This window comes from Mercenaria mercenaria, chromosome 4 (assembly GCF_021730395.1).
Source record: "Mercenaria mercenaria strain notata chromosome 4, MADL_Memer_1, whole genome shotgun sequence".
Classification (NCBI taxonomy): domain Eukaryota; kingdom Metazoa; phylum Mollusca; class Bivalvia; order Venerida; family Veneridae; genus Mercenaria; species Mercenaria mercenaria.
The window spans coordinates 96755760-96769265 of NC_069364.1; the positions used below are offsets into that span (position 1 = coordinate 96755760).

General features: G+C 36.9%; 1 protein-coding gene across 1 annotated transcript; it reads left to right on the top strand.

Moving 5' to 3' along the window:
- The first annotated feature begins 2083 nt into the window (after window positions 1-2083).
- LOC123553098 (uncharacterized) lies at window positions 2084-12215 on the top strand. Its single transcript, XM_053542003.1, has 5 exons — window positions 2084-2919; window positions 3279-3412; window positions 5519-5594; window positions 9708-9783; window positions 11997-12215. Exons 1-5 carry the CDS (start codon window positions 2202-2204, stop codon window positions 12100-12102), a joined length of 1110 nt encoding a protein of 369 aa, XP_053397978.1. The 5' UTR covers window positions 2084-2201; the 3' UTR covers window positions 12103-12215.
- The last annotated feature ends 1291 nt before the right edge of the window (window positions 12216-13506 follow it).

Consider the following 13506-nt stretch of genomic DNA (forward strand, 5'->3'; position numbering starts at 1 on the left):
AAGCAAAAAAATCCGAACAGTTTTCAGAGCGCCAAAAGTCAAAATCTTGAATTGTTGAATTCTCAAGGTAAGTACTGTACACAGTTCCATTGATCGCATGTTTAATTACATTTAAACTTTACCTGCCCGAGACAGCATTGTATCCAGTCAAACAGACAGCTTCCGTATTCATGTCCTGTTTATTTAAGGTGAGAATAGATTTACTAGGATTCATAAAAATTACAAGAACAAAAAAATAAAAAATAAACAGTTCAGAAGTTTACAGTCATGTTTTCTTGAAAAATGGAAATCAAAACAAGTTATTTTTTACTTTCCCAAAATTATTGTAAAACGATCTATATACAATGCTAATGAGGAGACATTGCAATTCATTATGGTGGTGGTAGTCATTGAATGGAAACTGGCTTCACTTGTCCCATAATCTTGTGACATGAATGGCTTAAATTGTCAGGAGTGATTACTGTAAGTAGAATTTATACACATTCAACCTTCTAATTTAAATAAAGTAGTAAATTAGTTCAAAACTTGTCATATTTTTCATGTCTATTCTTTTGCAGTAACTTGTGAAGATTCTTAGTGATGAGGAGTGTTTTATCATGACTTATGGCAGCAAATCTGCCTGATATTAGTTGTAAAACTGGACAACCAAATATCCAGGTACTAACTTACTTAAAGCTATCTTCTTTCTAATTTATAAGCCTGGCTTTCATAACAGCCATTTTATCATTCTTTATTAGCCATTTTGAGACAAAAAAGCATTTTCTGATTAAATGTAATTGTAGTAACCCACTTGCTTGAGCATTTAAAGCATAGACATTTGGGGCATACTGAAAGAAATATATATGATTGTGGTCATATGCAGTTTTGCTTATATTACCTGTCTTTGAATTGCAAAGTCCAGGATAACTGGAGCATTTTACTCAACCCCTTGCAACCTTGGTTATGTTTTTACAACTTAGTACTCAAATTAAACATAATTTTTGTCTGTGTTTTTTTTTTTCTCAAGAAAATGACCCAGATTCAAAATTCCATAATGGATGAAAAAATAATTAATTCTTGGGGTGTCCTTATTGGTATGATGTGCAGGACAGAATCCTGTACAGAGAACCTATAAATAATCAAACACAATTTCATTTGCAGTAAATCTAGTAAGTGTACAAACATGGTTCTGTTGCTATGATCGCAAAATTTTAGGTATAATCGCAAATACAAGAAACTTTATTTTGAGTCGGTGTTATAAACATATAACATTAGCATTATGCAATTTTCCGACTATAAAACAAAAGACAATAAAGCAATTAAAAAACAAACAACCTGTAACTAAAACATATTAAGATAAAATTATACATTAAGACATTTAAGACATGGTTAAAACAAACATGACTGGCAATAAGCAGGATGTAATTATGACATATGTTAACACATTTATGGCAAAGGTATAAAAGAAATAAGAAGAGACTAGCAAGCATGCTGAATAGCTGTATCTGACAATCAAAAAGCTGACAAAAAATATAAAGCTGCAAACTAAAAAATAAAAAATATAAGCTCAAATGCTGACAAGCCTAAACTGTTGAACAAAAACTGACAAACAAAAGCTGAAGCAGAAAAAATAAGAATTCAAATAAAAATGAACTAAAAAGCAAACAATATTGGAGCATGCATCTAACATATTGTAACTAAGGGGGATAAGGGGATCAGAAGCTAGTGGCACATTGAACATTTACAGCTTGGGCCGACCCATGTCCGTATCAGCCTAATAAACTCCTTATAGTTTTCTGCTTGTCATATATTGTTTGGTAGGCTGTTCCAGACCCGTGTTGCCTCAAACCGAAAGGATCTCTCTTACCGTAGCTGGTGGTTCTTACGTTCGGGACTTCCACTGTATTGGTATACCTACAAGAATATTTTGAGTTTTTAAAAGTAACTAAGTCATGTAAATATGATGGAGATAATTTATAAAGACATTTAAAAGTTTCAATTGCTAAAGTTCTTAATCTCCCAAGGTGTAATGTTAGCAAACAGAAATACCGCTTCCTCTGAAATTCATTTTGTTAATAACTAGTTGTTTTTTCCCCCTTATTTAGGATCCTGAAGGTTGTGACTTCATAGAAGCAGTAAAATGGACAGAAACTGGAAATCAGAGTCTTTATTCCTCACCAAATATATGGACATCCAGAAATGCTTGGCATAATGACAAAAACATGCCAGAACATACCCCAAATAAACTACCTAAAATGGAAGTTACAAGTACTGTTAGTACATCTTTGGATGAAATTACTGCTACTGGCTATGTTCTTGACTCAAATGTGGAGAATTATTCTGTAGACCTAGAGAGTTATTGTCAACCTTCACAATATCCTGATTCGGGGATTGAAAGCAGCAGCTTGGCAAGTGGTCAGAATGTTAATTCAGTCTTGGCTTGTCAAACTCCTGTCACTTCTTATTATGCAGTCAGGAATACACCCACTTTTGATAGCCAGTGTCACGGAAGTTCAGTCTGTATGTTACTATCTGACAACAAATCAACATGCACCAGCTTGATTTCCCGGACAGACTGCCGCAGTGAAAGGCAAACCAATGATTCAGCTTATTTGTTACCTAAGGAACTCTGTTCAACTTCTCAGTGTAGCCAGCAACTTGCATTGTCTTCTGTCCATTCTTCCTGGCATGCACAACACGGCACCAAAGGATATAATCAGGGAACACAGCCTGACCCTTCATTTGACCAAGGATACAGCAGTCATAGCACTGGGAGCAGTAACCAGGGGCAGGACAGTCAAAGGGAGGGGTCAGTCATGGAAGAGGGGTCACAGCTGGACCTTTGTATAGAAGAAAAAGGATGGTCAGCAGGCAGTAAGTCTGGAGATGATAACTATTTGCATGGGGAAAATGAGTTAGAAGACCTGCTTTATCACTTTCGTAAGTTTAATGTGCTTTTTTCCTCAAACATATCTGATACTAAAGAATACAAAATGAAAGAGTAAAATATGAAAATACATTGCCAGTTTAATATTGCATATCCTCCTGAAAACAATTTATAAAAAATGTATTTTCTAGTGGAAAAATAGATAATTTTATTCAGATATATTTTTCATGCACAAAGTTCAACAAATAAGGCTTAATTCTAGAAATACAACTCTTTTGATAAATTGTACAGTAAATGATTAACTTTTAATTTTACATAGACCTGAATATACTTTATTTTAGATCACTATACATGGATACTGAAATCCTTTAAATCTGTGTTTTCAAAGCCTTTGAAATAACGTTTGTTTCAGAAAATTTCTTCCAGAATCGTTTTGAGAGTGAATTCCATCGTTACCAGGAAGCAGTATATGGTATAATACAAGAACAACAGAACCATGTGAGGCAGATTGTCCATACAGCAATCAGAGAGCAAAGCTCCTCACAGGTAACTCTCCGTTGTAGTGGTCAGGGAGCAAAGCTCCTCACAGGTAACTCTCCGTTATAGTGGTCAGGGAGCAAAGCTCCTCACAGGTAACTCTCCGTTGAAGTGGTCAGGGAGCAAAGCTCCTCACAGGTAACTCTCCGTTGTAGTGGTCAGGGTGCAAAGCTCCTCACAGGTAATTCTCCGTTGTAGTGGTCAGGGAGTAAAGCTCCTCACAGGTAACTCTCCGTTGTAGTGGTCAGGGAGCAAAGCTCCTCACAGGTAACTCTCCGTTATAGTGGTCAGGGAGCAAAGCTCCTCACAGGTAACTCTCCGTTGTAGTGGTCAGGGAGCAAAGCCCCTCACACGTAACTCCCCGTTGTAGTGGTCAGGGAGCACAGGTAACTCCCCGTTGTAGTGGTCAGGGAGCAAAGCTCCTCACAGGTAACTCCCCGTTGTAGTGGTCAGGGAGCAAAGCTCCTCACAGGTAACTCTCCGTTATAGCAATCAGAGAGCAAAGCTCCTCACAGGTAACTCTCCGTTACAGTGGTCTGGGAGCAAAGCTCCTCACAGATAACTCCCCGTTGTAGTGGTCAGGGAGCAAAGCTCCTCACAGGTAACTCTCCGTTATAGCAGTCAAAGAGCAAAGCTCCTCACAGGTAACTCCCCGTTGTAGTGGTCAGGGAGCAAAGCTCCTCACAGGTAACTCTCCGTTATAGCGGTCAGAGAGCAAAGCTCCTCACAGGTAACTCCCCGTTATAGCGATCAGAGAGCACAGCTCCTCACAGGTAACTCACCGTTATAGTGGTCAGAGAGCAAAGCGCATCACAGGTAACTCCCCGTTATAGCGGTCAGAGAGCACAGCTCCTCACAGGTAACTCACCGTTATAGCGGTCAAAGAGCAAAGCTCCTCACAGGTAACTCCCCGTTATAGCGGTCAGAGAGCAAAGCTCCACACAGGTTACTCCCCGTTATAGTGGTCAGAGAGCAAAGCGTCTCACAGGTAACTCCGTGTTATAGCGGTCAAACAGCAAAGCGTCTCACAGGTAACTCACCGTTATAGCAGTCAGAGAGCAAAGCTCCTCACAGGTAATTTGCAGATACAGCAGTTAGAGGAGACAGCTCCTAATATGTAACATACTGAAATAACAGTATGAGAGCAGAACTTCTCATAGGTTACTAACCCATATAGCAGTCAGAGAGCAAAACTTCTCAAGGTTACTCACCCATATAGCAGTCAGAAAGGTTACTCACCCCAGGCTCTCCAGCCGTTCCTAGTTTTTGAAAAGTGCCTAGTTTTTCTAAAATGCTCCTAGTATTCCTAGTTTTTCATTTGCAATCATTGCAGGTTTCAATTTTGTGTTTTAAATGTGATTTGAAGATTTTCTTGCAGAAAACAATGTAGAGATGTTCAGCTGACTTGCCTATGCTGCTGGCGGTGGTGGTTTGGTGTTGCTGATACATAGTTTGGCCTTCACCCATGGTGATTTAAGGTTGAACTATGCTTAGGTGATGCCAAACAGGAACTGCAGAAGCAAATTTACAGTCAGCTGAACACTTGTGTGTATGGTAATTGGATAGAAAAACAGCAGCAGGGTAACACTTTATCTGACAATACCTCCTAGTTTTTGTCTCAGTATTCCTAGATTATATTTTCCTAGTTTTTTCCTAGTTTTCTGCATGAAAAATTCCTAGTTTTCTCAAAGTTTTTCAAATGTATTACTGAAGAGCTTGCTCACCCATATAGCAGTCAGAGAGCAAAACTTCTCATAGGTTACTCCCCAATATATAAGTCTGAGAGCAAAATTTCTCATAGGTTACTCACCCATATAGCAGTCAGAGAGCAAAACTTCTCATAGGTTACTCGCCAATATATCAGTCTGAGAGCAAAACGTCTCTACTCACCAATATTGCAGTCAGAGAGCGAAACTTCTCATAGGTTACTTGCAGATACAGCAGTTAGAGAATGAAGTGCCTGATAGGTAACATACTGAAACAGCAGCCATACTTAAGTAGTTAACTTAAAACAGAACACAGTAACTTTTGTAACATTACCCTGAATACTGTACATATATGTGCATGACAAGAGAAATCTAACAGTATACATATGTATTTCTCTGGGTTTTACAGAAAAGTTACACAGAAGAGCTTCTGTCAGAAGATACAGAGAAAACAACCACCATACCAAATTCTACCAGTAAAATAGGTGAGATTCAAATCATTCCTTGTTAACATATTTACTGTTTACACCTGTACAACTGGGTCCTGTTACGAAAAAACATATCAGAGTTTTTAGTTGTGTTTCATACTCCCAATATAGTGTCACAGAACAATAGGCTAACGAAAATACATCCAAACTGTGTGTATGCATTCATACAGTCTATGGTAAATAGTGTGAATCTGAATAATACTATCCTGGTATCCTATTTGGAAACAAAGATGCAATGAAAGATAAATTGCAACAAAATGTGCCAATGTGTACAATTGTTCTGATTAAAATGGCTTACTCTCTGCATAAACTAAGCAGGGCCAAAATAGTATGTGTAGGTTACTAACCGAGTAGGAGGTGTTCATGAAATGAAAATACCCGCGCTCGTGCGGTAACACCTCGAGCGCGCACGAGCGCGGGTATTTTCATTTCATGAACACCGATCTAAGAGGTAAGTAACCGACTTACACAACGTCATTTTAATTTGTTAGTTTTTATTTATTTATTTATTTATAAGTCTTTCCTTCTCCAAGTCAGAAAATAAATTATTTTGGGAATTACTTTAACTTCAGCAGGTAAATTGAAATACGTAAAATGATATTAAAAAAGTTGATGAAAGTTCTGCTAATTCGCCAATGTAAATGCATTTATTGTTTGTTGGGAGTTTTTTTTTTATCTTTTAATGCACAAATTCACACTTCGGTTGCATGTTTATAAAACATTTTTATTTCATGATAAACTTAGTTTCTGATTGCATTTACAGTTTTGTCGTGGTCGTTATCATCATCATCATCATCATCTAACAACAATAATTAAGATGATTATCTTCTTCTACTCCTCCCTGTTAAGTACTGAGCCGTGAATGTATCTTGTAGATGAAAACATGACGATCGTAATTCAAAGTACATGCATTCAAATACAATATTTAAAAAAGAAGTATACATGTGTAAATTCTACTTGACGCAGGTATTGTCTATTTTCCGTAAGTATTGACCTGGCACTCATTTTTCTTCACCAGTATTTTCGGGGGTTTCCATTATTTTACGAAATATTTGTATCCTGAAATAACCAATATAAATAACCAATGGCACGGTGGCATAGTGGTAGCTGTCTGATTGCCAGGCACGATACCACGAGTTCAAAATCACCTCAGACCATTTCTTTAATTCAATGTAATGCTGTTATTGATGTTACTTTTACTCTTACAATATGCCCGCCCGCTTAGCTCAGTAGGAAAGAGCGTTGATCGCGGGGTCGCGAGTTCGATCCTCGGGCGGGGCGTATGTTCTCCGTGACTATTTGATAAACGACATTGTGTCTGAAATCATTAGTCCTCCACCTCTGATTCATGTGGAGAAGTTGGCAGTTACTTGCGGAGAACAGGTTTGTACTGGTACAGAATCCAGGAACACTGGTTAGGTTAACTGCCCGCCGTTACATGACTGAAATACTGTTGAAAAACGGCATTAAACCCAAAACAAACAAACTCTTACAATATCTGTGTAACATATTTCACGAAATCTGATTGTTTTCCCTTACAGAAGCAAGCCTCTGTGGCGTACATGCTGCGTATTTGCTGTGTATATGCCGCGAACACAGTAGTACGCCAGAGGAGTACATTTTACATACACCGCATGCCGCGTACATGCCGCGTACTATTTCGACGAGTACACAGCATGTACGCAGGAGGTCACTAGTACACTTCAAGTACGCAGCACAGACTCTGAAAATTTAAGGAGTACACTGCATGTACGCAGGAGGGACTTGTACAAGAAAATAGTACACTGCATGTACACCGCAGATACTTTGAAATTTGTGCAGTACACTTCATATACGCGGGAAAGACTTGTACAATTTCTTTTGGCATTTATACTTAGTTTTTTTTTTATAAGTTAAAGTCTGAAGTAAACTTCATATACGCGGGAGGGACTTGTTCATTTTCTTTTGGTGTTTATACTTTGAATTTTTTTAGGTAAAAGTCTGAAGTACACTTCATGCAGGAAGGATTTGTACATTTTTTTTTTTTTTTTTGGAAGCAAGAACTGGATTTCCGAGTAACTTTTATCTTAATAGCATAGAATAGTTCAGATTACCGGTATTCTGAACAATGAAAATTTGCCAAACTATTTGCAATGTTCATTTGTGAAGCTTACATCTTAGTGATTTCTGAGCTGCACCTTGCATGCAGTGTAAAAATATATTCTTTTTCACTTTGAATTAATCCTGGAGCTTTCTAACTTGGATAATTGAAAAGCCTTATTTGAACTTCGTTGCATTACATTTTGTAATACATGAAATAATTACCAAGATAATGCCTCAACAGCGCCCGAATGAAAAGAATTAATAGCTCTCACTGTTATTTGAATACTGATCTTAAGCAAAACACCATTCTATCATGTTTTATAAAGGCTTTAATGCTCATTATGTTAACTCATTAAGGCCTCACCAAATTAAAAAGTTGTTCATCGGATTTGCCGCTCATATATTTTCAGAACGTTTTTGGCTAATTGCGCTTGCCCCATTGGAAAAAATCAATCCAAAATTTTTTGGTGCGCTACTTTTTACGGACGTAAAAGTGTATAAATGCTTATATAATTCCAGTCCTAGATTGTTCTCAGATGGATTTTAATCAAAATAAATACATACTACGCACACATCGTCTATAATAAATCATAACACTTATATTTAGTTGCATTAAAGTTGTTTCCCCTTGATGCAGTTACGCCATTTTCTTCAAATGTTTACCAAATTACATGCTACAAAAATTGATTTATTTCATTGAAAAGTGGATGAAGAAAAGCATACTAATTTATTTGATAACATCAATCTACATTATTTTGGTAAGGGTAAATACTTATTGATGCATGTCACTTATCTTTTTTCTGTTTTTTTCTGTCCAAATGATCAGCATTTGCATATGAAAGTTGGTGGGGTAAGGAATTTACATTATCACAGCAGTTTCGCCACAAGAGTACACAGCATGTATGCAGCAGGAGTACACAGCATGTACACCGCAGGACTCGGGCCAGGAGTACACAGCATGTACGCCGCAGGAGTACACAGCATGTACGCCGCAGGGGTAGTACACCGCAGGCTCATTTGCATGTGAAAAGTGTATGTGCCGCGTACATGCTGTGTACTATTTCCCGCATACTAAATTCCTCCAGCGTACATCCTGTGTACTATGTAGTCCACAGCATGTACGCAGCAAGTAGTACGCGGCAGAGCTCATTTGCATGTCAAAAGTGTACTACAAACGTACTATCGGTGTATGTGCGGTGTATATCCTGCGTACTATTTAAAGCCCTTGATTTCAGTACACATCATGTACGCATCATATACGCTGTATGTACACAGCAAGAGTACGTAGCAGGCCTTTTTCTTCTGTAAGGGTTCTCTTGTAGATCTAGTATTTATTTTCAGGAAACGCTGGTGAGAAATACTTTGTCTTTTTATCTAAGATACTTTTAAATATGTATTATTCAACATTTTCCATAACATTTATAGACCATAAGGTTTGATCAGATAAATATGGCAATATTTCTACCGATAAAATTTGGGGGAAAATGGTCAGTACGCTGGAGTTGAACCAAAAATGCAGTTCAGCAGCTAAACGTTTTGTCGGCACAGCTATTTGTACATGTGACATTGTGAAAATTATAAAGAAATATATACGCAATATTTATATCGCTATTTAACTTCAGACACCGAGAATTAATTTACGGAAAATATACGGAATATTCTCGAGTGCCAGGTCAATACTTAGGAACAATAACATGGCATTAAATAAATATTACAGTTTGAACTCATCTAACATTCTTTTCACGTGCTCAGATATGGTATGATACCTGTGCACGAGCGCAGGTATGGTATGATACTTGTGCACGTGCGCAGGTATGGTATGTAGGTATTCATTTTGGTTATTAACCCGCAGAGAACAATAGATCAGTTGTGTAGTGATGCTTGAATGCCTTCAAAAAGTGACAATACCTGTATAGCATCCAGTAATTGATAATGATTAGATAGGTGTTTGAACAAGTATTTTTTCCATTTATACATACATGTTTTGTAATTTCACAAATGCTAAAATGTCTTGGCTATTGATTTCAGGAATGCATTTTACTTCGATATTAGATACAGACTATTACATACCAGTCGGTATTTCTGCAACCCCTACACCAAACAGGTACATTTATACATTTATACAATCATGTTTTCAGTCCATTCATATGTATTCTGCTTTTTCAAAATGAAGGATGTGTGGGATTTATGTAAAAAAAATGGACCCCAGCTTAGCTAATGACATATAAAATGATAAAATGACTTGCTTTTGTCTTGTGTAATGAAAAATATCACATACAAAAGCATGAAAATTGCACAAACTGTTTTTCAACTAGCACAAGTATAGACATTTTCGCCATTTTGTGTGAAACTTGCCACTCCTCCACAAAAATTGGACTTCCATCTTTAATGTCATTTAAAAGGAACCATCTATCATAAAAACTTCTTTCGTTTTTAAAAAGACTGATTTTCAGCCTATGGCTGACAGAAAAACATTTGACTTACGGTTCTCAAAACAAATTTTGCAGATAAAGCAGATTTTTTGCTTTTATACACAAAACAGCAAAAATCTCTATAAGGTAACAATATTTGGAATTCACTGAGGTAACTGTAACTAATATAAATGTTTGCTTTATGTGACAGTATTTATTACATTATACTTCAATATAATGAAAGGAACTAAGTTTACTTGTTGGAAGTAACTTTTGAAATTTCTGAAACTTGGGGGACTTTTGACAATGAAAATCTAAACTACCTCTTTCAAGGAAATATTGTATTTTAAGCAGTGTGTTGTTAAATAAGTAGGATTAAGGTAATTAAACAGTTCAGTGTAAATATACACATGCTATATCTGTACTCAACCATATCCTAAGACTGTGAAGTACACATTATTACTCTGTCTGTACACAAGCATATCCTTTGACTGTGAAGTACACAATCCTCCTCTGTCTGTACACAAGCATATCCTACGACTGTGAAGTACACAATCCTCCTCTGTCTGTACACAAGCATATCCTGGGACTGTGAAGTACACAATCCTCCTCTGTCTGTACATAACCATATTCTATGACTGTGAAGTACACGATCCTCCTCTGTCTGTACATAACCATATTCTATGACTGTGAAGTACACGATCCTCCTCTGTCTGTACATAACCATATTCTATGACTGTGAAGTACACGATCCTACTCAGTCTGTACACAACCATATTCTATGACTGTGAAGTACACGATCCTACTCTGTCTGTACACAAGCATATCCTATGACTGTGAAGTACACGATCCTACTCTGTCTGTACACAACCATATCCTAAGACTGTGAAGTACACATTATTCCTCTGTCTGTACACAACCATATCCTAAGACTGTGAAGTACACATTATTCCTCTGTCTGTACACAACCATATCCTATGACTGTGAAGTACACGATCCTCCTCTGTCTGTACACAACCATATTCTATGACTGTGAAGTACACGATCCTCCTCTGTCTGTACACAACCATATCCTATGACTGTGAAGTACACGATCCTCCTCTGTCTGTACATAACCATATTCTATGAGTGAAGTACACGATCCTCCTCTGTCTGTACACAACCATATTCTATGACTGTGAAGTACACGATCCTACTCTGTCTGTACACAACCATATCCTATGACTGTGAAGTACACGATCCTCCTCTGTCTGTACACAACCATATCCTATGACTGTGAAGTACACAATCCTCCTCTGTCTGTACATAACCATATTCTTTGACTGTGAAGTACACGATCCTACTCTGTCTATACATAACCATATCCTATGACTGTGAAGTACACAATCCTCTTCTGTCTGTACACAACCATATTCTATGACTGTGAAGTACACGATCCTCCTCTGTCTGTACACAACCATATTCATATTCTATGACTGTGAAGTACACGATCCTACTCTGTCTGTACACAACCATGTTCTATGACTGTGAAGTACACAATCCTACTCTGTCTGTACATAACCATATTCTATGACTGTGAAGTACACAATCCTCCTCTGTCTGTACATAACCATATTCTTTGTAAGCCCATATTGAAATGATTACATTCACTAAATGGAAATGACCTCATATTGATGAAGTGATTCTGATAACTCTTGTGGTAAACAAAGGGTAGAGAACAGACAGAAGATATTATAAGATTATAGTGTTACTGGCAAAGTTTATACAAGTCATGTAAAAATTGATATCATATTTCTTTGACCTCAATCATTCAAGACAGTAATGGTTTCATTTGAAGAAGTACTAGGATTGTTATGTGCAATGTCAAAAATTATGTGTCAGTGACTTTTTCACTGTTTATTTTCAGTTCTGCAGTTGTGAAAGACGAGGTTGCGAAAAGAAGGCTCCTAGATCTATATTCATTGTCCTGTTCCGTCAGCACACTATTAGCAAAAACACAATTCAAATCTTAGCATACACGACAGTACAGATAGTTATGTTATCAAGAACTATACAATTATACTGTGTGATATTTTAATTCACATGGATAATGCAGAATGTATTTATTTATCAATTACAACACTTTTTGTTTTTATTTAACAAAAATGAATTGGCCTTTAGGCTTCAACTAGCTGGTAAATGAGATAATTAAACTGCATTTGGGAGACAATGATTTAGTGCTGTCCGTCTGTCTGTCCATGCGTCTATAACAAAGTCTGTTCATGCAACTTCTTCGACACCACTAGGCAGTTTTACACCAAACTTCACAGGAGTGATAACTGCCAAACATAGTTGTGTAAATCATCGGCGTTCTCCAGTTTGATAATTTTCAGCGAAGTTATAGCCCATGATTCATCAAGTTTTATAATGTTTTGGCTATTTCCCTTATAATATTGGATGGATTTGCACCAAACCGCACAGGAATGTTCCAGTTTGATGATTTTTGGTCCTTGATTTGTCGTATTTTACCTTGTCCCAGCAACTGCTCCAATACCTCCAGGAGGAATTACACCAAACTTCACAAAAGAAGTCATTGCCAAACCTAGTTGTGCATATCATAAGCAAGTTTGTTTTACCATATATTAAATACACGACACTAACATGGGCATGGCAATTTTTTAACCTTTGAACAGTAACGGAAGACAGCAGTCAAACCGCGATATCACACACCAAATATCAAGGAAACATTTGTGTGAAATTGATTTAAAAGTGGGCCTGCTGTTTCTGACAAGAACCTTTTCAAAGTTTCCAATATATACATTTAGGTGACCATGTTTTATGACAAATCAAAATAATTTGGAAGAAGGTTAAACAAGGACTATTTGCGTGATTTGATGCAGCAGTTTTATACAAGAATTTTTTTTTAAGTTTCCACTATATACATATAGAGAAAAGTGACCACGCCCTCTGGTGGCCATGTTTTTTAAACAAATCAGAATAATTTGAACAGTCTTTGCAGGTCACAGAAGGACAATTCGTGTGATACAATTTTACAAGATTTTCTACAACATGCATACAGTAAAAAATGTGGCCAGGTTTTTTGTTGGATCAAAATAATTTGAACAATCTTGGTAGAAGGTCACAAAAGGGCAATTTGTGTGAAATTATTTTAAAATTTCAAACAAAATTTAAAGTTTCCTCTATATACAAATAGGGGAAGCGGCCATGTTTTTAAATGAATCAGAATAATTTGAAAAATCTTGGTAGAGTCACACAAGGATCATTTGTGTAAAATTATTTTAAAATCGGGCCAGCAGTTTCACACAAGATGATTTTTAAAGTTTCCATAATACACTTACAGTGAAAAGTGACCATGCCCCTGGCAGATATGTTTTTTGACAAATTGAAATAATTTGAACAATTTTGGTAGATGGTTA